The following is a 25,432-nucleotide window of genomic DNA, read 5'->3' on the forward strand; positions in this document are numbered from 1 at the left end:
AGTTCGGCACCGAAGTCCCTCTTGGTGCGGTCGGTGCCGACGCGTTGCGCTGGCGTCGAAGGCGTGGAAGGCCTCGATCCGACCAGCGCCACTTTCAGTTTCGGATGAACCGGAGTAGCTTTCGGTTTCGGTTTTGTGGTAGGGAAACCAGCTGGCTTATGCAGCAATGGCTGCCGCTGAACGTCCGAGGCCGGGCCCGAGGGCGGGGCCGAAGAACTACGGGATGGGTCTCGGGTAAGGCCCGAAGGCGATCCCTCGACCGGAGCCAAAGGCTGTGGCGCTGGTGTTTCTTCGGTTTGAACAGGTAGGCCTTGTTCATCATTGGAGCTACTCTCTTCGGCCCCTAAGGCCTCCTCGTCGTCTCCTACCTCGGTGTCGTCTTCACCTCTGTGGAAGAGTGACTCGTCGCCCTCGTCCGATCCGGGGTCGTGTTCGGAAACGGGACTGGAGGGTATGACTTCTAATTCTTCGACGTCGGCTTCGTCGAAGATGTCTGTTGGGGCCGGTGCCGCGTGCCGCGCCTCGAGTCTCGCCGCTCTTCGGTTCCTCAGAGTCTTCTTGGAACGGAACCGGGCACAGGCCATGCATGTCGATTCGTCGTGGTCCGGCGAAAGACATTTGTTGCACACCGGATGGACGTCGATGTGTGGGTACTTCGCATTGCATACCGGACACCTTTTGAATGGCGTCCTGGATTCCATCGTCGAAGTAGTCGATGGACTGGTAAATGCGAAAGAAGTCGGTGCTGAAAGTTAGTAAACTAACAAAATTCTATCGAAACCCGATCGATAAACAGTACCGACGCGAACTAAAGGCCTTTTGGCCTCGACCAAATATTTTCCTAACTTGAGCTAAGATAGCACATCCGAACCCAATGGCGGAAAAAAACAATCTGAGGATGGAGAGGATGCCCATGCGCACTGTAGTCCAGGGGAGGAGTCACCTATCCAAGGATACTTCGAAGACTCTTCCAGGACAACAACGTGCAAACATCCGGACCTAACACTAGGCGGCGATCTATGCACAGATATGAATTCAGCAGCCCACATGCCTCGAACAGCAAGTTCTGTGTGGGTGGTTGAGGATTAGTCTGATTGCCGAATTCTGGATGGTCTTGGGGTTTTTGGTGAGTAGCTTGGTGGTCCAGCGTAGAAGTGTTTCCGTATTACAACTTGCTGGTGGGTTAGCAAGTGAGTTTCTAGTGTTGCTTGGGAGTCGTTTTAAGATCTTCCCAGTCTTTTCCTCCTTCCTGCCAAAGCTACAGGTCAAAAGAGACATAACTGAGCAGCCTGTGTGAAAGACACCCACTTCCGTAAAATCTGCTCTTACTCAAAACAGAGACAGGTTCGAAGAAACACAACCGTGCCGGACATTTAGGATAAAAACATAATAGGAAGTACCTTTGCAGGTATTTTTACATACCAGTTTCCAGACCCTACACAACAGTGTAGAGGAGAAAGTCTTAATGAGTTCCAAGACTGATATCCTTGACAGCCAGCTTTGCTGCCAAACAGGGAAAAAAAACATGAAACTTTGAATCTTACTGTGACACATCTTTGAAGAAAGGTTCCTACCTTCTGAACTGGGACAGGGGTAATGGAGGTATTCCGACAGTACACCTCTTGCTAGCAAAGGAATCCACAGCCCAGTGCCCTAGAGAAGCAGAGCTGCGCAGAATGGAGTAGTAGCCATCAACCCTCACCATGTAAAGCGCAGGGAAGGTCCATCCCGATAAGAACTTCGGATAAGCCCCCTTTGTCTCGAACTCCAAGAATGCCCTGATTGACACCCAACAAGGACTTTGCTATGATTGGCCCTCCCTTCTGTTCTGAAAGTGTACCGAAGGGGTAGCAGAGTAGAGAAACCTAAAGAGACTGCTCCTGCCTCTCCGGTACTGCATTAACTTACTGCAGGTGATGGTCATGCAAGCAGTACCCACAGATTCCCTAAACATCGCCGCTATTGGGCTCAGGGATCATCGTGCATGGGCACTGGACACATATTTGGTCCCCTAAGGGATTCCCGCCATAATGCCCTTTGCGTTCCCCACCACCTTCGTCCTTTCTCAAGTACCTCTACTGCCACACACTTTGATCCCTTTAGGTGGAAGGGTCTTTGCACCCAAGGGGAGCTTAGAAGACTGTGGGAGCTCATGCGTGGGCAGTGCTCTCACCTCCCTGTACACAACTTCATGTACCAGGCAGTGGTTCATCCTCTCTGTAACTTACACACCTGCCGCCCCAGCTCAAAATTATATCAGCAGCCAAACACACATGGGGAGAGAAGGTAGGCTGCAAGACAGCTGTTAACTCCTAACAGGGTCCATCATCTGGAGAATCGAATGTGAGATTCATTTATGAAGATTCCAGGGTGGTAACGTGCAAGAACACACAACATAAAATTGGGTTCCAAAAGCTTACATCAGAAACCTATCATTGTAGAAAGTGGAGTCCCTGAGGCATGTCTGAAGGATAGCAACTTGTATATGTAGTTTTTTATGTTGCAACTAGAATTAGAATATAGTTATTTATCCAAAAGACAAAGTTTTGGATGACAGGTGATTTATTAATCCATACTTTGTACACAGAGTCATGAGTTTCTAGCCCACATCACCTCCCTCTGTAAGCCTTGAATCGTACACCCTAGCTACATGAGGATCTTGGGCTACTTTAGGTACTTGGTGCTCAATTTTAGGGTTCATTTAGTACATGGACCCCAGACCAAAAAAGGCAGAATTCCCACATTGACACAATTGGAGCCGCATAACACCTACTACCCCTTGGAGCCAAGGCCCTCAACCATTTAGCACAGTCTAGAAGTCACGCATCAATCCTTTGCAAGCATCCAGGAATCTAAAGGTACATAAGCCATCAGAAGTCAAAGTGCACATTCAAAGAGTCCAAATATAAAGGCTTTGCTAGCAGAACAACTTTGTATTCTGGAATAAAATGTACATTTAAGTTTGCGGCTCAAACTCACCAGATTAACTCTGTCCTAACTCATCATTACGTCAAAAAGGGTTTGCCCAGAAACTAGGATGAAGCAGATATGCAGTTTCGAAGTTGAAACCCATCGTCCTTTTACAGGGCATATGTAGCTATTTAGAAAAGAAGGAAGGCAATGGTTGATCTTGTAGCTCCAAATAAACTATGGTCTGAGCTAGTCCAAACTGATGTGCGCCTATAGTCGGTTGTTTTAATTGTCTTATACCATGTATTGCTAACTTTTGAGCCATTGTAAATCATGAACTTTATTTACATGCTATAAACAGTAAATCTGTAACCCTTGTGTGTACATCACCTGTTCATTTCACTACTGACCCAGGGATTGTTAACAAAAAACTCTTAAAATAAGGATAAAAATAAATAAAGCTGATTCCACCATCAATAATGGAATCATTTATGACTATTCTGTGATCAGCTGACTCTTGACAGTTTATCACTTATTGACAGCAAATCTCTTCGACCCTCCTGATAACAAGGTGGTTGATGGATAGTTACCGTTCTCTGGCGAGTCGCTGTTTGATTAGCGTGTGGTCATTAACGAGAACGCAACATTAAAGTGACAGAGGTGTTTTAACTAATGGATATGTCATTAGTGGGATGGCAGTTGACAATGTGGCCACAGGCACAGTTTTAGTCACACAGACTGATTGTCAACAAGACTGCAGGTTTAGTGAACAGCGGAGGCAGAAATGAAAATGAGGAGACCTTGCTGAGCTCTGGGGCAGTCACTCATGTATCCCTTGAGATAAGTAACTTCATTCATTTACTATATTGGGAACCTTAGGAGGGTGATTATGATGGTGCACCGTGCACCCTCCCCTCATCTCAGGATGGAGTACAATTCAGGTTGAAAGTGCCATTTGTTTCCCCAGTGGACTAGTAAATAGTTACATTCCTGGAGATTGTGATTTGGGTTCATGCAGTAGATACACCACACATGAATGAGGGTCATCTGCAAACACATTTAGTCGTGTGGCTTGATAGGGATTACACAGTGACTTCATTTTACCAGGAATTTCAGAGCAGGTGTAAGTAGTTCAAGAGGGACAAATGTGGATCTTGGCCCAACACTCAGAGACAGATCACGTCCCTGAATACTGCACCGACAAGTAGTGAGAGAATTGGAAAGGAAAGAACAGCCCCCATGGTGAATTTAAATCAACAGAATGATCTTTATCTTCGCTTCTATGTTTTCCTTTTTATAGATTGTCATGCAAGTATTCTTCCCATTTTACTGTACATGCAGAACAAAATGTGAGCAACTCAAGACAGGAGTAAAGTAGAAAGCATTTCCACTTAATTTATTTTCTACCTAGTCATATAATAAGTGATAGGCTGTACATGATACAATTTTATATGAGTGGATTTTGTTACTGCTGTTGTGGCATCTCCATCCAAGGATTCACAGCCTCATGGTGGGGAATAATTCAAACATGTGAATCTGTAATTGATTAAATGAATATATTCAACAGTATGTGGGCCAGGAGTTGTCAACAAGCCAGATTTTGGACCAAGTGCTAAGACTATAATGGCAACAATTAACCAGAATAATCCAGAGTTCATTTATTGGAGTTTACCTCAAAATCAACATCTGTTTACTGTGTCAACGGCAAAAAGTTTGGAAGAAATTAACGTTCCAAAATGTTTGAGTGGTCCATTTTGAAGGGACCTGTTTGGAAACCATCTTTATGTTTGGGATGATGTGAGCTCCTGCAGTTCACATTTCCTCTTAAAGAACGTTTTATTTATACGTCCTCACTGGATTTCTGCGAGACCGATGGGATGGTAATATTAAGGAAGTACATTTGGCTGTTTTATTTATTTAGCCCAATAAGCTACTCTTCCATTGCAGGGAAAAAGGGGAGGGAGAATACCAGTATGCCTGATCTGTAGTAGTCAGTATGGGCTGAAGGACCAGTCGTCACTGGTGTTTGTGACATATGCTTCTAATATGAGGTGGTTATCTAGGGAATACACAGCACAAGTGGAAGGTGCAGTGTGTGCTGTTAGGGAAGGTTTTGCTCAAGTAGCAGAATAAGGAATCATACTGTGGAAGCCAATTTGCTGTGACAACAGAGAAGCCATATTGGTATGTTTAAGTTAACTGTCCTCTGAGTCAGATCAGATGGAAACCGCAAAGATTTCCTGCAGTATTAACTGAAGCAATTCCACACTTTCCCTCTTTGGAGTTGTGCAGATTTTAGTCTCGTCATTTCACAGACTTTTTATTCTTTGGGAACTTTCTTTTTGTGAGTGCCAGTCTTTTGCAAGATTCTCAGCCAGGACAACAGTTTTGTTTTAAGATTTGTAACTCAGACCTTGATTTTACATCCTTATGAGGGCAGTGAACAAGGATAGAAAACACAGTAGATGTCCACAATGTCTCCCAAAAGCTTCTGAAGACTTCTTATGGCAAACAGCACTCAGACACTGATAGTATTATTTACCATCAACTTAGTTCCCCTCCCTAGACTGTGTCCCTAAACCACCACACCCCAACACAGGTCCATTCACTGGGATGTCACTACATTCCGTCATAATGTATGTGCAACCAAAAAGCATGGCTTTGGGCGCTATCCTCAAAACACTCAAATCCTATATGGTTTTCTAATTTACTTGCAGCACCACAGCACCGAATTATTGCGCTCTGCCTGTACACATAGCTTCAGAGTTTTACAAATGTTCCCCTTATTCCCGCTTACCAAAGCAGCATCCTACAACTTACCCTGTCCAGTCTGGCAGCGACGGCCACTCTCGAATGAGAAGAGGTTTGAGTCATAACCATAGCGGCGCAAACAGAGGTAGGGCCATCTAACAGCGTCCCTTTTGCGGGTGTGGAGGACAAGCTCTGTCTGGGTGAGCTCCATGACCCCTGAACCCAGTTCAGTCCCTTCATCATCCACGTTCGTAACCTGTAGTGCCATGAAAAACATACATTAGGCCTCAGTTTATAGAAAACCAGGAATCAGTTAGTGTGATTATCAAAGAAACCAAGGATACAAAAAAAGAAAGAAAGGACACAAATTAAAAAATAGCAGAAAGCTACATAAAAGCACTCAGCAGGACTTCGACATTTCAAATTCAAAAGGAAAAATTAGGCTTAAAGCATCAACACAGATCTCAGCAGAAAGTGAGTGTCTCTCAAAGCTCAGTGTGTAACTCAGAAGAGGGCACCTACAGATCCTGCCTTTAAACAAGCATCCATTGCCCACCATGCTGGAGGGAAGGCACAATAAAGACAAGGAATTATAAGCTTGAGCTGAAAGGCTGGAAGTGGATAGAGAGAAGGCAGAAGTGGGGTCCTTTGGTATTGGGCAGCATCACATCAGTAGAATGAATGTACTGAGGATAGAATAGTTTAAGTGAGCAACACATGAAACTGGATAATTAAATATACATGAGACAGGAGGACAGTGGGTCTGAGAAACAATAAGATGTGCATGCTACCTTGAACTTGGTGGGGTGATGGTTCGGAATGCTGTCCCGACAGCTACAGCAGCTCCCCATAATTCAGCACATGTGACCAGCTCTGAAAGTAAGAGGAGTTACTCCTTTAAAATGGATTGTAACATTCTTCAAATATATGTATTCCTCTTCAACACTTTGTATCCTTGAACCCCAGAAGCAGCTGTTTTGTTTCAAGTAGAAACCTGCAGAGATAAACGTTCATCAATGTTTATTCTACTTTTTATTTAGAGAAAAGGATACAAAATCAATATTGTGAGAAACAAATGTTAATACTTCACTGTATCATTCAGTTTTCTAAGACTTTATGGTTTAGGTTGAAAAAAAGACGCGAAACTGGTCATTTAGTGCACCTTCATCTTATTCAGAAGTGCACTTTAAAAAGCCTTAGTACACTATTTTCTTAATTTAAGTTAAACATATACCCACTTTTCTAGCATGACTATATAATCCTGAACGGGTCATGTGAAAAAAGATTATCTAAAAGAAAACATCCCTTAGGGCATGTGGCTGACCATTACACTATCTGCAGATATTTTTTGAATTTCAGATCAACATCAATTGATCTGAAGTTGACCAAGCACTGTACCTGAACTGTAAAAAATCCAATGCAAACAAAGTCAGGCTGGCATTGTATCATTTTGTCTAGGTGTCATGTCCACTGTTTTTGCAAGTTCTGCGATTTCCTTACGCTGTTCACTTATTTTAAAGTATTCCAAGACAGAATAAGTTACAAAGGTGTATTCTTTGACTAACCATAGCTCTGGTCATCCTATAATTTTCCTGCAGTAGGGGTTGTAGTCGAAAAGCACTTATCGGTGATAGAATAGTTTACCTCTTTTTATTTGATGTTCCATGGATAAACGAGATTCCTCTGTCAGTTCGTTGACACGCAGTGATCTTACTGTACCCTATCCAAAATGTTCCACACTCTGGGTGTAGAGTGTCATGTATATTTTATCTTATTGTTATTTTTAAAAAAATTACAAATGAAGACACTTTGTTTGGCTCCATTAGTCTTTGAAGTTAGGCAGTTACCATATCTATCAAAGAGTAATGTTTAAATATGTAGATGGTGGAAGTAATACTAAGTGTCATCCGCTAACTGTGAGACACTATAGTTCTAACATTTTATGCAAGAGCAGAAAATAATCTTAAATATGGCATCAGGTGGGACCCCTTAGGAACATAAGCTGAAATGGGAATTTAGAAAGCATCCATGGAGACTCTCAGACCATGGTCATGTGGAGAAGGCAAACTACTTACTAAACTTTTCACAAGCCTCAGTTACAGACTGAAATAGGTATCACAGAATGGTTTTTCCAGAAAACCATTTTAGCTACTATTTTTGCACATTTTGCACAAAGACTAGTTGAAACAAAACAACTTTAGTTTACCGCCCCCAGAGTGCTAAACTCGATTTGTTAGGCATTCAGGAAACATAACATTTGTCAAAGTAATCATGTATGGAGGGAGAAAAGTTGTCACGCAAAATTTCTTGGATTACAAACTCTAAAATTAAATCAATATTTCACCAGGAATTCATACTTCCTTGTGCCTATGTTATGGGTGCTTTGGACTGGAGGCAGGCTAGAGCTGCCTGCCCACAGAAGCATTAGTTTACACAAATTTACTAAACCAGACTCTTATCCTTCATCTCACCCTGATCATCAGAGGAACAGGGGATGAGCATCTGAAGCATAACATTTAAAATACAACATTCCTGTTTTGCGTTCCTTCCATCTGATTTATGGGAAAATGAAGTCATAATTATTTTAAATCTATTTACCCACAAGTGACAATTGAGAGAGTCAGTCTCTCTCTCATCACACTCATATTCTTTCTTTCTCTCTCTCTCTCGTCCACATGGCTTACGTTGAAATTGCAACATATATATTGTAGAATATTCCCATAAACCCTGTATGAAAACTCACTTCAACCTGAAACTTCCAATTGGCGACACTCCTTTTTCTTTGACACCCTCTGCATGCTTCCTCTCTCCAAGCGCAGCATACTCCAAGTCACATACATGTTACCTTAATGTATCTCTGCAAATATCCCATGCCTCATTAAAAAGAATACAACTTCTCCTTTAGAAGTCATACCTCTGCAACCTAACAATACCTAATCCTCTGTAGCTAATCTATTAACACCGCTAACCAATGCATGAATTCACATATCCCCCTCTCCCACTAAAGATCACACCTAACTTCTATTAATTTAATCACCACACAGAAACTTCAGTAAATGCCAGTCCATAGCATTAAAGCACCCATCACAAACTGAACAGGCACGGCATAACTGAAGAGATCTGTCTGGTCAACGGAGGACTTTACTTTAGTTCAGCACTGCTGGTCCCAACTAGTTACAACGGCAATTAGATATGAGATGAAAGTAACAAAGTCCATTTCTGCAGATCTCTGATCCAGGTTTTCCTTCGACCTACACCTACTCAGGATCATAAACATTTAACACAAATATCTCAGAATGGACAGCCCAGAACAGTTACCAGCTAAGCAGTCTATGAAAATAAGAAATACTATGCAGAGACCTGCAGAGCTGCTCAAAGTTGCAAGCTTACTCAAATCCATAAACTGTAGACCTGTCTCTCACACTTCCTCATCCATTACACTGCTAAGCACTGCAACCCATAACACGATAACCGCACATCGGTGGTCCTCACGCATGACATGGAAACACACTCTCACACGGAATCAAAACAAAGGCAAACCCTTCCAATGATACATGCTACCCACGTAGGAAAGAGTTTCAGCACCCATCATAGGGGTAAGAAAGCATTATATATGTGTTGCAATAAAACACAATACATATGCAGATGGGAATCAACAAAACATTGCTGCTCCTGAATCACATCCAGGTAATAGAGAAATATCTATACTCACCTTTGGGTCCAATTTATTAATGCTTCCTAAACAATCTCGACCTGCTTCCCAATTATAGAGTTATAGGTATTTAGCATTGCTAAATTTATGGTTAATAATTTAGATGAGCCTACATCCCACCTAAATAGTAAAATGTCGAAATCCAGTCAAGTAGTTTCCAGACAGCGTGACATGCTGCTAGCCACCATAAGGTTTGAATAGGTTCAAATAGACAGCCTTTCCTTTTGAGCTGTGGAGCCATCAATTTACCCAGGACGCTTCCATGCTCTCAAATTTATCCCAGATACTCAAGACTGGAACACAGTCCCATCATGGTTGTATTGGTAAGCTAAGTCTTGCTTCTAGATTAACAGTAGAGCTAGTCTGTTCCTGAATAAGAGTAGAATTGGGGAACCCCGTAACCTACAAAGCATGCATTAGTTGTGGTTACCATGCATAGGGTTTTTTTGCTAAAGAATGATCGGTAAACAATCCGCCAAATTTACATTACTACAGAAAATACATCTCAGCACACAATTTATAAACATACAAACAGTGAGGCTCTCCCCAAGGACCCGAGTGAAGTGAATGTTCCTTGACTTTCCATACTTCCAGGAACAATAACAAATACATAGCTTGGTGGAGAACAACAAGAGGATGATGTATTCACAAAGCTGCCTCAGCAATACACATGTATGCTGGCTTTTTTTTTTTTTAGCATTAGTTACCCTCAAACTACGTGATGGAAACATCACTCTGCCAAGACTCCTAAAACGAGCTTCCCTAGCACAGACTGATCTAGCTAAAAGCCCATACTTTTAATTTTTTTTTATTAAAGATGTAAAATCCAGACTTCGTTTACTATAACTGTTGGACTTGGCCCTTTTCCCGGAATTTTTTCGCTTTGATGGGAAACTCCATTTTAAATAAATGCGAAGATTGAAAGCTGTGTGATGGTGTACGCAGTCTGAGTTTCCCCATTTTAAACATGTAACTTTTAAAGTGGATGCCATAGCTGTGTGGTTGCGCCGTCTGACTGAGCTGGGTTAACAGTCTAGTGGTTATTTCCCAGCAACCCTAGCTTTTGGAGGGAAGCCTGGCCCCCAGGGTGCTCTACCCCTCCCCCTAGGCCAGTTAGAACCAGTTTCCCCAGACGCTTCTAGAAGCTTCTGGCACTGTCTGGTAGGTGGGGTGAGGGGCGTATAAAGGGCGGAGCTGGGCTGCCATGTGGTCTGTCAGAGGGTGGACCTGAGAGAGAGGGGACCTGCTGCCAGGGGTTACCGCCACATGGGCCTGTGTGCTGGGCCCTGAGCTTACCTACACCCCCCCTACTGTCCACAGGGCGAGGGGAAACTATAGTTGGGTCGATGCTAACCTGGAGGAACCTACGCAGGAGTTTTAGGCGGTAGAGCCTAGTCAGGGACCTATGCCGCTGGAAGTGCCAGGGCTTAGGCGCTGCCTTTTAAGTTGGTGAGGGATCCTGAACTAACCCACTGATCTGGCTCGGTGGGAGGAGAACCCAGGGACGACCTACAGAGACTAATTAGTCCGCCTTCAGCCACCAACTCAACTCCCCCCCTCAAGAAACCCTCAACCAAGTGCGCTACACTGGAACTGACTGTGCTCGGCTGGTGAGTGTGGTAATCCCAGCTGCCTGGTACCTAGTGCTTGGTGTGGGTGGCGCTACGTGCTGATTGCCCCAGAGAAGAGGAGCACCATCTTATGCCCCTGGAGCTGAGGGGACTGCCTAGCGCCTGGGAAGCGTTAGATCTACGGCCCGAGTAGTGCTGTGTGGAGGAGCTGTTTGAACTTAACAGCACTGCGGGAGCCAACCCCGTGTAATGGAGGCGCTTTGCTAACTGCCGTGGGTGTCCACCCCACGTGATGGCCGCCTGGGGAAATCCCCGCGTTGCATGGGAAAGCAGGTGCCCACCCCGCGTATTGCTGCCCTCGTGCTGATGTAAAACACACAGCGGGTGCCTACCCCGCTGCGGGCCTATTCGATTGGCGGGTGCCTACCCCGCGTGTGAGTTGCCAGGAGGGTGAGTGTACTCGAACTGAAGGCGGGAGCCCACCCCGCACTTAGAATCCTGGAGGAGCCGCCGCGCTGCCTGCGGCGACCCGGAAGGCCTGCAGAGTGCCTGGCGTGGGCGGAGCCGAAAGTTATTGCCCGGTCGAGCGGGACTCCCGGGAGTCTGGGAGAGCCCCGCGGTGGTGAGGGGAAGAGTGCGGAGGCTGCCGACTCCCTACAGAAGTCCCGGGTCCCAGAAGGGGGCCCGAGTGAAGCAGAAGAAGGAACTGGCGTCCGCAGGGCTCCCCGTGAGCGGAGGAGAGCCCTGCACCTGAGAAGAGTCCGCTGGAGCCCGGGTGAAGACTAGAGGAAGCCCCGGGCTGCTGGTGAGTGGGGCTGCAGGTTGGGACCGGCCGAGGCCGCTCGAGGTACGGGGTCGGTACCCGAGGCCCCCGAAGCCGAGAGTCCCCGACGAGGGGCTCCAACCCGTGTGTGTTCAGTTGGGAGCCGTGTTGACTGTTGCGGGCGCCGCCCCCCCCCCCCCCCCAACTACGTCCCTTGATGCCAGTAACCTCTCGCTCACCACAGTTGCACCGCGAGAGCCCGGGCAGCTGCACCGAGGGGGGGACGGGGGGGGGGGGGCACACTATTTCTGAGTCCCGGAGAGGGACCCATGCCCAACCAGTAGCTGTGAGCCTCATTTTGGCACGTTCACATCATTGGGGACAGTTAGACGGTGACTCCTGTGGGTGTGGCGGTGGCCACTGCCAGTGTTGCTTATGCCTGTTCTAATTTAGGCCAACGTGACTTCTACAAATGTTCACCGGCATAAAGGGCCTGTGGGTCGTGATAAGGTTTTTCCCCCTAATGCTCTTATACCCAATGGGGTGTTGACGTTGTCATACTGATGTGGGGTTGCTCAAGATTCCGGCCCAGTGGGGGGGGTTTGTGATTGATGCTCCATGTAACGGATGCTGAAGGCGTCTGGAAGCCTAAGGTGGATGCTGAATGTTTTTATCCCCTAGTGCGTGCCTGGCTGGTGTCCCGTATACAGGGATGTACCTGAGCTGAAGTGGCTTATGCCCCCCTAAGATGGTCTACATCTGATGAGTATCCCCTAGGTCTCCATGCTCATACGTTTTGTGCCTATGGAGATGCCGCAGGCTAATCTTGCCTAATGTCATGCCATGATGTTCGCATTGCAGGTTTTATGTTAATTCCCAGTTATGCCCACTCGGACGGAGGCTAATGGAATGAGAAGTGCTGTGAGGCCAATGTATGCCTCGCGCCTGGATTCATGCTAATGACAAGGGTTCTTTTCCCCTTAGGCCTACATCAATGGTGTTCTGCCTACTCTGATTTCTGCCTCAGGGGTCATTCATATTGGTGCTGCATATGGTGATGTCATGATGTTTATTACAGGTGTTCCGGCCTAATGTCTAAAGTTATGCCCAGATGTATTTTATTGCAGGATTGAGGCCAATGGACTGCACCTTTATTCCTTACGTACATTCATTCTACCTGTATGTTGCCATGGTTCCGGCAGGGGCCCGATTGGCCCTGCCATGTAAATAATTCCCCCCTGTAACTTTTGACCTAGCGCCAGTTGGCGCAGGATAGAGATTGCTATTAATATCTTGTGTTTTGACAATACAAAAGTTATTCTTACACAAACTTGTGTAGCGTCTCTTTTTGGAGTGTGCCTTGTGTGTCGCCTGTGTGTACTGCGTGGATGCTTAGCACATCTCCTCCGGAGTTTGGCCCACCCGCTCTGCACCACGCTACCCGTTTCCAACAATAACACAATAGATTTCCTAGCCAGATTTGAAAACAAATGTTTGATATTTCCAACAGTCTGCAACAAAAGCAAATTTGATACCACATGGAAATCTTGTGTCGCCTAATCAAGCATATGCCTAGAATCAGAGACAAGTGCCCCTAGCCACGGCCTGCAGAGTGCACAATAAGGTGTCAAAGTCTGCCATATACATTTTATCCACCAAAGGGTGGGGAAGAAGTGACGGTTCGCTGGCTGAAAGAGGAGGGACGGCGTTCTCAGATATGTGTCAAAAGCAGCCCCAATGGAGGAAATCCTCTGAGCTGGAACCACTGACATCCCGCATTCACAGAAATGCTCAGGTCTTAACGGAGGACAAAATTCAATGAATGGAGTCCAAGATCTCCCGAGGAGAGAAAGCACAGACCAAATGGAATTAACCACGTCCAAAATCTACCTCTACATTCACTTACCTGGCCATTGGTGGGAGACGGCCAGGGGGTAACTTCAGTGCCCACTTCACTAGAAAATTCCTCTGCTAGGCGTCCTTGTACAAAAATGGTATATCTACAGCCCCATTATGCTGCATCAGGCGACATCTATAAACAAGAAAAAAAAAAGGGAAAAAGAAAATAAAGCCAGCTTATATGTAATTAGAAACACAAAACACCCCAATCAGTATATTCAAGAAATTGCCTCTCAATTTGTTAACCATCATTAAATCAAGACTTATTATCCTTAACAGAAATACAACACGTTTACATGGAGCAAGTCTCGAACTTGCTAGTATTTTTTCGAATGCCCCCCCCCCCCACTTGGGGGAAGAGCGGTTTCTTGATTATTATTTTTTGCATGGATGTCTTTGGAGGCTACTCTACAGGGTGACCACCTCAGATTGTTGAGCTACCATAAGAGCTAAGCAACGCTGCACAAGAACACTAAATATGGGTTGGGAGCGACATAACTATCGTCAGTTTCAGAACTACGAGACAATTAGTGCATGATATTCAGTACTTTAAAACGTATAAATTAAGATTTTTGAAACGTGCTTCAAACTGCTGAAAAAAGTCCCTGAAAGCTTTACACCAAGAACCAGGCATTACATAAAACTGACAGAGCAGTGAAGTATAAATAAGAAAACCATGAAGGTCTTCCAAAAAAATGCACATGCAGTTATGTAGGAAGGCTCAGCAAAGCAGCAGTAGTGCACAGGTTATGAAATGCACATCTTGTTGGAGGAAATAGGATGGTAAAGTCTTTCAAGCAAAAACCATGGAGCATTAATAAGCAGGTCAAACGAACTGGCGGAAAAACACCAATTGTTCTTTGGCATATGAGTAGGCACAAATTAATTATGGTGAGGAATGCAATGACTTAGAAATTCTGGAGGGAAGGTGTCTGAGGCATGGAGATGTCCTCTAGTCATAGGCTAGCAAGAAAGAAGTGGTTAGATTTCAATCACTTGCAGAATTTGAGGAAGTTTATTAAATGGGTGAGAGAGTATTAGAGAATATGAAGCCACCAAATGTATAAGATCCGGTTGCCTGGCTAACGTCTTTGTTTAAGGAGGTCCATTTCAGAATCCCGGTAGGTGTGCAACACTGAAATATATTTGGGAGATGTAAAGAGTTTCAGAGTGGAGGGCTTTCACAGCAGAAGTGGGGTGTCCTGAAACCCTTTGAAGATAAATAAATTACAATATTTTGAACCCAACACTAGATTGCAGGAGACTGCACAGCATGTGTATCCACAACAAACATGCAATTACTTCATTACTGCAGACAAAAATAAACATCACAACTGCACATAGCGAAGACAATTGTCTGTGAGGTGAGTAGCAGAGTTTCTCCTGACTTGCAGGAATGGTAGGCTTATTTTGCTTAAGCACTGGTGTCTGAGGCGAAGAAGAGCTTACTATCTCACCCACCTTCTTTACTGGGCACCTAAAGAATCAAGCTAAGTCAACAGGACTAGCTAGGGATCCACTGTACCCTTAAGTAGTTCTGTCCACTAAGACAGCCATATTCTCTACATCCAATTCTTGATTTCCCACAGACAGCTTGACCTCAGTATTTACTCCATCCCACCATTTAACTCCGACCTCAAATTACTGTACCTGATCTATTTGAATCTGTTTTCGTGGCGTTCGTTTTTATCCAGTATGTACAGGGTGAAAACAATTGTGGTGATGGGTTTTGTACACATTTAACTTTATTTACTTATTTAACAATATTCGTTTCTAGAACCTGGTTGAGGGACAAACAAAATAAAATAGACTAGGACACTCACAGTTGTCCAAAGCTCTATGAAAATGCAGGCAATGCATAACATACATGAACAATGTCCGTTGTGGCTTACAAACTGCATTACCACGTTCGCAACTGTTACTATCGTGTGTTTCCTGCATGGCCCATTGTCGTTTTCTCTAGGTTAGCCTAGTTGTACACGTTGTAGGTTGCATTTCTTTTGCACATGTTACTACATAAACATGCTTGCTTTTGTGCCACGTTGTATTTTCACACAGAACCTGCATATGTTTTCGTATTCGGCACTATTCCTGGGATTTAGTCTGAACACCGTAGACCAGGTCAGACTGATTCCGCAGCAACCACAGCACCGAGACCGCCTTACTCGCCACCACAGACGACATCCGCACCCTCCTCGACCAAGGCCACACCGCGGCCCTGATCCTGCTTGGCCTCTCTGCAACCTTCGACACCATCTTCCACCACACTCTCACCGCCAGACTCCACGACGCCGGCATACAGAGAGCCCCCCACGACGGGCTCCGCTTCTTCCTCACAGGCAGAACCCAAAGAATCAGACTCACGCTCTTCCTCTCCAAACCCACAGAGATCAACTGCAGAGTGCCCCAGGGATCGTCGCTCAGCCCCATGCACTTCAACATCTACATGGCCTCCCTCACCGCCATCGTCAGACAGCATGGACTCAGCATAGTATCCTATGCAGACGACACCCAGCTCACCCTCTCCCACTCCCTCACCAAGGACTCCCCCCAACACCAGATTCAGCTTCCAGAAAGGAATGAAGGATGTCACATCCTGGATGAGCAGCAGCTGCCTGAAGCACAACTCAGAGAAGACAAAAGTCCTCGTTCTCGGACCCTCCCCCTCTGCATGGGACAACACCTGGTGGCCCATCGCCCTCAGCAGCCACCCCACCCCACCCCTGAACCCCACGGACCACACCCAGAACCTGGGCATCATACTCAACTACTCCCTCACAATGAACTGACAGATCAAAGCTGTCGCATCCACCTGTTTAAACACCCTCCGCATCCTTCGAATGGATCGTCCCCGAATCCAGAAAGACCGTCACCCACACACTCACAATCACAACCAGCAAACTGGACTATGGAAACGCCATCTATGCAGGAATCAACAAATCCCTGCTCGCAAAGCTCCAGACCATACAGAACACCGCAGCTAGAGTCGTCTTCGGCATCCCTTGACATGAACACATCACCCAACACCTGTAACACCTCCACTGGCTCCCGGTCGAGCAGAGAGTAACCTTCAAGATACTCACCCACGCCTACAGATGCCTCCATAACATCGGGCCCCAATATCTCAACATAAGAATCTCCTTCCATACCAAAGAGAAGCCTCCGATCCGCCGACCTTACCCTCGCCGAAACCCCACGAATCAGCAGAGCAAGAATGGGTGGAAGAGCCTTCTCCTAAATCGCGGCAAATACCTGGAACGAGCTGCCTATCAACATCAGACGCACCCCCACTCTGCACACCTTCAGAAAGGGCCTCAAGACCTGGCTCTTCGACTAACCCGCCACTCATTCCAGAGATCTTCTATTAATAATCATATCACTTCAGTACGAAGGAGGGGAGTTAGGCTCTCTTATAAAATGACAGGGCATTTTATGGTATACGTTTGATAACCATGCTAGCCTTATTTTTGTTATCCATTTGTTTTCCAACCATGGCACAAATACTGCATCTTAGAGCATGATAGTTTAAATAAATATTCAAAACTTCCTTCATATCTCTTGTTTATCCTACTGTGGGCAAGTACGAGTGAGAGAGAGCAAAAGGGTGTGTCCCGTTACCACGATCTCTGAGAAGATAGAGTGCTGTGTTCTGGGGTGCCAACTCACTTGTTTCCCTGGTAAGGTTAGGAGGGCAAATGAGACACTATAGCTAGTCTGACTGGAGCTCATGGATACGGAGGTAGTAAGGTGACCTACATGCTGATGTTATATGGTCCCAAGCATAATTCTGTGCCTGAGCAGAATCCCTCCAACATGGCACCGCCAACGTTTTGGTCAGGTACTTACTTGCGGGAATCCTGAGTAGTGCTTGAGCTGGTCCACAATACCCATGCACCTTTGTATTGGAAACATCCGTGTTGGGGTTTTTCCACAGTTTTTGGGTAGCACCTAGTACTGTTGATTATTAAAGCTGAAATATTAAAAGCTTTTATACCCGTTTGTGCTACACTTGGAATCCTTTGTAAAATTACTTTTGGATCAACCTATTGCCGACTGGCAGTATATGCCCATTTATAACAATGTGGAGTCCCTAATACAGGAGCTCCGGTAATTTTTGTAGTTCAAGCGGATGCTACATCCCACTTTTAAGATTTTTATTCCTGGGCCGCATTTCTGATTGTGGACGCTAACACGAATACTTTTCTTGAATGTATAACACCCCAGGCACCTGCAGCATACCGACCATATGCTCTTGTTGAAATTCCTCTTACAGTCTGGGAACACCAGACTTGGTTTAATAGCGCCCTTCCCCATGTGCCTGGGCAAGTTCAAATGCATCCTCTCAGTAAAGATGGGGGCCACATGGTCGGCATTGGCTGGATATACACCATATCCAGATGTAGGTAATTTGAATCTTTGTAGAATGCTCTTGCCATCTTTAATCAACAACTAACTCAATTTATTTCCTGTACATTACTAGCTGGTCCAGCTAGACTTGGCCTGCAAGCACAATTGCATGCAGCACCAGTAATAAGACCTGTAATTGTTTATTCAGTTAGGGGCAGAAGGCCCACTAATCGTGAGGAAATTCAGTTTTAGATTGCTTTCCCCCCCCCCCCCCCCCCCAAACTTGAAGCCGTGTTTCCCTTTACGAAACCACAGGACATACACCGAATTTTAACTATGTGCTTACCCATTGGACTGGTTCCCAATCTAGCTGACTGCAACACCTGGGAGACTATTTTTGCCACAGTCTGCACTCTTTGTCATGGCAATCTCTCAGAGGCCATTCTATTGAACGTCCTCAAACAAATACAGAATGGGTATGGGGCAGGTCCTGCCGTCGACTTGTGGATGAAACTCATGGGTAATTATCCCATTGTCTTCAAAATTATTCTCTTATGTTAAAGGTGGAGCAGAGTCTTTGGCTATCCGCCAGCGACTTGCCGCAGAGGCAGTAGCCAACCGCGAACGTGAGCTGCCAGTTATGTTTGCTAATGTATATGTCTCTAGGACGCAATAGTTTGGGAACCAGATCGTCAGTACCGCCACTTGGCATAAATCTAAACACCACCAACAGAAAGGAATACCACGTGGAGGTTCTCCACCCACAAAGTCTTCTGAAAGACGATACTATTTTTGTGATTGCACTAAAATAAAGACTCCAGTCCAGTATCGCGCATCTGCTGCACGTTCTCCTCGTTCTTTTCAGGAACTGTCTGATCAACAGTATGAGAGAGGAAGATGATCTGACTGCAAACAAGAAGAGTACGTGGAACCAAAAAGGGAGACACAACGCTTGTCTGACGTGAAGATAAAGGAGAAGGATAGGCCTCCTATATATAAACCACTGTTTCAGATAAAGAAAGTTGCAGCTTTAACTGCTAAATATGCCACAGACAGTGAGAACCCTCCTCCTGAACAGGAGTCTGGCACCGACTCTTCAACAGCGCAGCAAAAGTCTCCATAGGACGCTAGACACTTCACCAATTTCTGGTAGCGAAAGCAACTGAAACATTTATTGCGGTTCAAACCGCGGACACCCGTATAGCCCCTCTAGACAGGCTATATCATTTAGATATTCAAATTGAAGGGGACGTTAAACGCACCATTAAATAGATATTTAGGGACAACTTACCTACGTCTTATGACCTACTTTTGCCGGAGGTCGAATGGCCCTCACCTTTTGTTTTTGCTTCACCCTTCTCCCTCAAGGTGGTGATGTAATTCTCCCTTCTTTTTCACACCTTGTCCCAGAAAAAGCCAAACAAGCTTATGCATCTCAATGGGCCCTTGCATTGACCCCTGCACTTTATCATAACCATACTGGTTGGGATGAAGAATTGCCTTACCATGTCATTCCTATACAGTCCACACCTCAAGTGCAACCACAGTGTCCTATTAAACGGGATGCTAAGGCACCCATTAAGGAAATTCTTTCCCAACTGGAATGCCAGGGAGTATTTGAGCCCTGTGTTTCTCAAATGAATAATCTTTTTCCTGTTCTGAAACCTGACCATTCCTATCACATAGTCTTAGACTATAGACATTTGAAGGCATACACGCGCATTTGAAGTACAAAATACGCATAGCATGGCCCTCATTAATAACCTAGTACGTAAAAAATAGAAAACCACTTTGGATATTTCTGATGGTTTTTTCAGTCACAATTTGGCTCCTGAGAGCCGGGACTGGTCTGCCTTTAGCGTCTTAGGCTTTCAAATGTGTTATGCTCTACTTCCTATGGGCTATACAAATAGCCAGGGACTTTTTGCAGCACAAATTGTGTATTTTCTTCATGAAACAGACCCTTGGTCCTATGTGGATATCTACCTGACGGACGATGGATTAAACTCCCACTTGGCAAGAGTGGATCACATAATATTGGGATTTGCTGAACTTTGCTACAAGGTCAACTTTAAAAAGAAATCTAACAGCGCTTTTCTCAGTGTCCTTTCCTTAAAGTATGAACTTACAAATTAAGAAGAGTCTTGCCCCTCACTTTCTGAATAAATGCGTGTAATTGCAACCCCCTAAAACACTCAAAACATTGTAGTCCCTATTGGGATTTTAGAATTTTTGCAGGACGTACATACCAGATTATGCACAACACACAAAACCCTTTATGCATTAATACATCGTGATTTTTCCATTTAATCTTGGATATCAGACCACACAGAAACAGATCATTACAATAAGACTTGCTTGTAACACAGCACTTGCATACACATGTTAATACCACAAACCTAGTCATCCGAGTGTTACCGGGTGCAATCATATTTACATATGTCACCTTTAGTGAGGGTGAAATGGTTCTTATAGCTTATAAATCACATTTATATTCCACTGCAGAAAAGCGTTTGTCCACTGAAAAAATACTAACTGCTGTGCAGATGGCCATCCTTAGAGAAAGGCCCCTTGCACCAGGGAAGCACATTATTGTTGTTACTCTTGTGCCGGCCTTAGAGGCTGTCGCAAATCCTAGCTTTCCTAATGATAAAGCCTTCCATCCTTGATTGATACAAGGGGCTACGCCAGTGGTTCCCAAAGTGTGCACCGCGGCACCCCAGTGCGCCGTGATGAGAAGCCGGGGGGGGGGGGGGAAATGCCACCTTCAAAATGGTTTGGCCCAAGAGCGCACTACGCCGCCATACGCATACGTGCGTACGTACGCACGTGTCGTACGTGCTTTAAGATGCGTAGTCTCAGCATTACTGGCATACACAGCTCGGAGCGTTTGAGGATCGTTGTTGCTGACCGCCGTGTTGTGCCGTGCCTCGTGGGACCCTCTTAACCAGGAAATCGTTAAGTAAGGGCTTGTAGTGCCGCGCCCTCCATGCGCACTTTCTTGTAAATGTGGGATTTGTGATCATGGGCATTCAGTGTCCAACACAAATTCCTGGGTGGAATCTCCCTGAGAAATGTTCCATCCCTTCCCCTGTGAAGTGTGGGGTACGGTGTACCCAGAGTGTCTTGATTAGGCCATTGTACAAGATGAATGCGAGGCAAAACGGGCCGATTCTTTTGTACATTCATTGGTTCCAGATACAAGAAGTCTTTGTATCGTGCACTAGCCCTGAAAACTTGTGTGCTTGAGATCACGACATCTTAAAGTCGATGTGCCTGGCAATGAAAGTTACTGGACCCACCAAAATTACAGTTGGCTGTCTGACCCATTATTAATCTTGCGGAGACTGTGGCGGTTGTAATCAGCTGCAGACTTCTGGTGAACGATTGGTGAGAATGAGGAGTAACCGCGAGATTGGGTCCTACATTTCCGATCCTGCTGATTTTTCCCTATTGCTGAAGAGATCCTGATGACTTGCCGGGTAATCCCATTATATTTTAATAGTTTTTGGTGGCTGACAAAGCAAAGCAGATGAATCATGGTAGTGTTGACTGTCCTTATCTTCTGCAACTGCCCCTGCTTTGGCACACACTTAGCTCCCCTCCTGGCAACGCGCCAGGCATGCTTAGACAGGGTGCCTTGCATGCTTGGCCTCCGTCAGCACCCAGATGTTCCGCTGCCCACCTCTCAGCTCCCGCAGATGTCCCCGTTGTTCGCTCTGCCAAGGCGTGGGCGCACGCGCGGCGCTTTGTTTAATCATTGGAGTTGGCATGGGGCCACTTGATACCGCTGCAGATGTCAGGCTGTGGGCACGTAGCTGCGCAGACTGTGGTTGAGGCTCGATACAGTGATGAAATGTACATTAGCTTGAGTTAATCATTGAGTTTACCTCCAGACCGAGGTGTATTTTGTTATGGTTGGGCCAGGAGAGTGGTTGGTAATCAGAGATGATGAGGTTTTTGTCAGTGGAGAACAGGGCACCAGGGCTGGGGCTTGCATCATGGATAGGTTCTTCAACTAGACATGGACAGAACCTAGACTGTCCATGTCTACTAGAACCTTATCGGAATGAAATTGATAGGTCATCTTTAAACAACTGTTATATTTTTATTTTGTTACAAATATGATTATAATACCTTCATTGCATCCCAATTAATTTAAGGAAGACAACAGGAAGTACTCCCGAGGTCGGGCTTACATCCCCCCCCCCCCCCCCCCCCCACGCGCCCACCGGTAAAAAAATGGTGGGGAGCCCCAGCCAACTGTCAATTTGGTCAAGGGAGCCACGGTTCAAAAAAGTTTGCGAACCTCTGGGCTACGCCCTTAACGGCGATGGACGTAGACTTTATCTTCGACCTTTTGTAAGCACAAGAATGTTTACAGAGTGAACATGTCTATCCGTTGCCCTCTACTGTACTGTCTCTACATATCAGTATAAGCATGTTGTTTACACTGACGGTTTAGCTCAACCTGCTATAGGTTCTAAGCATCAGTAGTCTGCCACATGCGCCATTGTTATTGGTGTTATGCTAGATGGAGTTTTTTACCCTCAAACAACTCACACGCAGTCTTTAGGAGACTGTACTGCGTAGTTAGCTGAACTGAGGGCTTTGGTTCTTGCACTTAAAATTGCATGAAATTCCCCACACTTCTAGTGTGTGATTTGTTTTACTGTGTACAGTCCTTTAATGAGAATTTACATTTTTGGTGACAAAATGAATACAGAGATTCGAAGGGTAGCACAATCAAGCACAAACTGCTTTGGGTTAAAGTGGGAGATCTTAAGGATAGGTTGCCACCAACTCATGTAATACATACATTGAGTCATCAACATGTGGAAACACATGCTGTAGGGAATTCTCTGGCTGATAAAGCAGCCAATCTGCCATCAATAATTTGACAGTACCTGCTTCTGCTATAACTTCTACGCCGGAAGTTTATACGGGTCAACCCTTGGAGAGTCCTTCCGAATAGGATTTTTATTAGGTCTTACAGCAGTCTCACAGCCTCCGGGTATTCAATTGAGTACCTCCAGGGTCTAGATGGATCAAGATGATTTTTCTTCAGACAGTTCTTCTGTTTTGCAACCACCAACTGCACAGATTTATTTTTATTTCATGGTTAAAAACACACTTATCTAGTCCTGCCTTAGATATAAGTCTGGATCATTCGCTCCTTGGTTTTTCTGTTCATGTGGATTGGATTTGTGACAATTTTTTTCCTCTTAATCAATGGCCATTACCTCCCAGAACGTTCTCCTACGGAACGGGTCAACAGGGTGTTGCCCCCTCACCCCCCTTTCTTCTTTACAAACTGAAAAGAGACTTGTCCCTCATCAACATTTCAGCTCTTCCAGTGACTGATGGAATTGTTTGGGATAAAGTTCATATCGACCTATTTGGCCCTACGGAGATCCGGCAGATACCCTATGTGTTAAAAACGTATTTGGATGAGGTACTAGTACCTGGCTTATATTCGGATGATTGGGATGTTGATACCGTAAATTCTAAGATTTCGGAACTAGAATATTATACTAATTCTGAATCAGAGAACCTATATTTTAATTCTGCTAACTATGCAGATAGGTTCTGTTATCATTACGGACATTATTTTCTGCACAAAGCTAGTGGTCAGCATCCACATTTTAATTACACACAATGAGAACATCTTCCAAAAGGGAGTTCCAAAAGGCAAAGAGACAAATTTACGTACTTCACAGGATAGGACACTTCAGATCCTGCTTCATATTATTTCAAATTAGTTCCTACCCAATCAAAAACATATATGCACACCCAGACTAAGCGCATATATACAGCTTCTTCTGTCAACCAGTTAGCCCTTAAAGGCTATGATTACTGAAAGGACACCATTGATTTAAGGAATTCAAACTTGGCAGGTTCAAGGAACTGAAACATTATTTATTTCGAGCCGGTTTAATCCCTACCCAAATGATTTTCTTGAATTAAACGATCCAGCAGACTACATGTCTGGGATTAGAAAAAATTAAAGAAATGAACAGCCTGACAAGACCCTCTACTGCTCGCTCTAATAACTGGCAGTTTCACAAATTGCATGAAAGACTAGATAAATAGCATGGTGCACAGTTGTACGTTAAATTCTTTATTTCCGAGTCATGACGGGTGGTTGTTGTGGCCAGTAGACACGAATAGTTGCCACGCTCGTTTTCTTAATTCCACAACCGGATTCAAATCAAACCGACCCGATCCCCGACATGCTCAGTCAACACATTCTGGTATTACCACCACCTATTAAGTGGGAAGGTTGCGTCAACAATGGTTTGAACATTCCACACTGTCTGCAGTGAAGCAACACCTTTCTCTCTTGTCTGAAGACATACATTTAACATTTTCTTTTAGGTCCCAAATCCCCACATTCTAAAAGATTTATATATGCTTTTATAAAGAAATTTGGAAATTATCCCAGATGGAAGCTGCTGCACGTTTGAGACAAATTGATCAAGATAATTTGGATAAAGTGCTTGCTGTTGTGGATAACAGTATTAATAGGTTGTCTTCTTATATTCACAATTTAAATAACATTGTCGTGTTATTGATATTGTGCATGGTGAGATGTCAACACTGTATCAAGGGCAAAATCAGCTTAGATCTAGTATGCAGTTTATCTGGACGCTTCAAACACTTAAAAATGGGCGCGTTCAATTACATTACTTAAATTGCAGCAATTTATTTTTGCCTTATAATTTAACACGTAAACAATTGCTGGCCATGAAATACGCAATCTACACAATGGTGCACTTAAAAAAAAAATTAGAACTTCCATTCACTGTAGCTGAAACTCCTTCCGCTGAGTGGTTAATACATGGTGTCATTTCTCTGCCTGTTTCATGAAACAGCTTGCATGAAACATTTTCCTGAACCCCTCGGAAGCAGTTTCATTCATGAATTGGGCTCACTTCCCTTTAACCTATCATTGTGAACGTACCAATAAGGACGTTTTTATTACTGGGGAAGAATGGAACTCTGTCGGACATTCACTTGTTTATAAACATGATAAAATTCATGGTGCCTGTAATACTTACGCTGCCCAGCTGGCACGTTATTTAAAATGACTTCCCGTCCCCGCCATTCTCCCCTTTATTGCAGTACTTTCTAACTGGTGCTATTTAACGCTTAGTGATTAAGATTGGTCACTTGTTGCAACAATGTATTGTTTCCCCCTCCCCATGAGACTGTAGATGGCTTGTTCCGGCCTTCCATTCCAACTTTGAAGGCAGACCTCAACAAACTAAGCAGACTCAAAGCATTATTCCAAAGCGGATTGCAGGTGGCTAGATCTTCTAGTGAAATACAGTCATTGTTAAATACAAACCTTCCCCTGCATTTCGGAGAATTAGTACATCGAATTCGTAATGCCTCTATTACGGCCAGCCTTGCCCACTTTTGGTATGGTTGGTGGCTCCAACCTAGTTAGTTCATTCCAAACTATCTTTGGAGTAA

General features: G+C 44.8%; 1 protein-coding gene across 5 annotated transcripts in view; it reads right to left on the reverse strand.

Annotated features, from left to right (window-relative positions):
* FRS3 (fibroblast growth factor receptor substrate 3) overlaps window positions 1–25,432 on the reverse strand; it is a 284,142-nt gene that overhangs the window by 112,533 nt on the left and 146,177 nt on the right. For 2 of the 5 annotated variants that reach the window (XM_085652706.1, XM_085652695.1), the window contains exons 2-4: window positions 13,614–13,739; window positions 6,453–6,534; window positions 5,731–5,917 (exon numbers count right to left, since the gene is read on the reverse strand). In XM_085652706.1, the coding sequence (XP_085508832.1) occupies window positions 5,731–5,917; window positions 6,453–6,512 (247 nt within the window). In that variant the 5' untranslated portion in view covers window positions 6,513–6,534; window positions 13,614–13,739. Of the gene's footprint in view, window positions 1–5,730; window positions 5,918–6,452; window positions 6,656–13,613; window positions 13,740–25,432 lie in introns of all 5 variants that reach the window. The other 3 variants (XM_085652685.1, XM_085652675.1, XM_085652716.1) reach the window with 2 other exon arrangements.

The sequence above is a fragment of the Triturus cristatus genome, chromosome 1_1 (genome assembly GCF_964204655.1).
Source record: "Triturus cristatus chromosome 1_1, aTriCri1.1, whole genome shotgun sequence".
Lineage (NCBI taxonomy): Eukaryota > Metazoa > Chordata > Amphibia > Caudata > Salamandridae > Triturus > Triturus cristatus.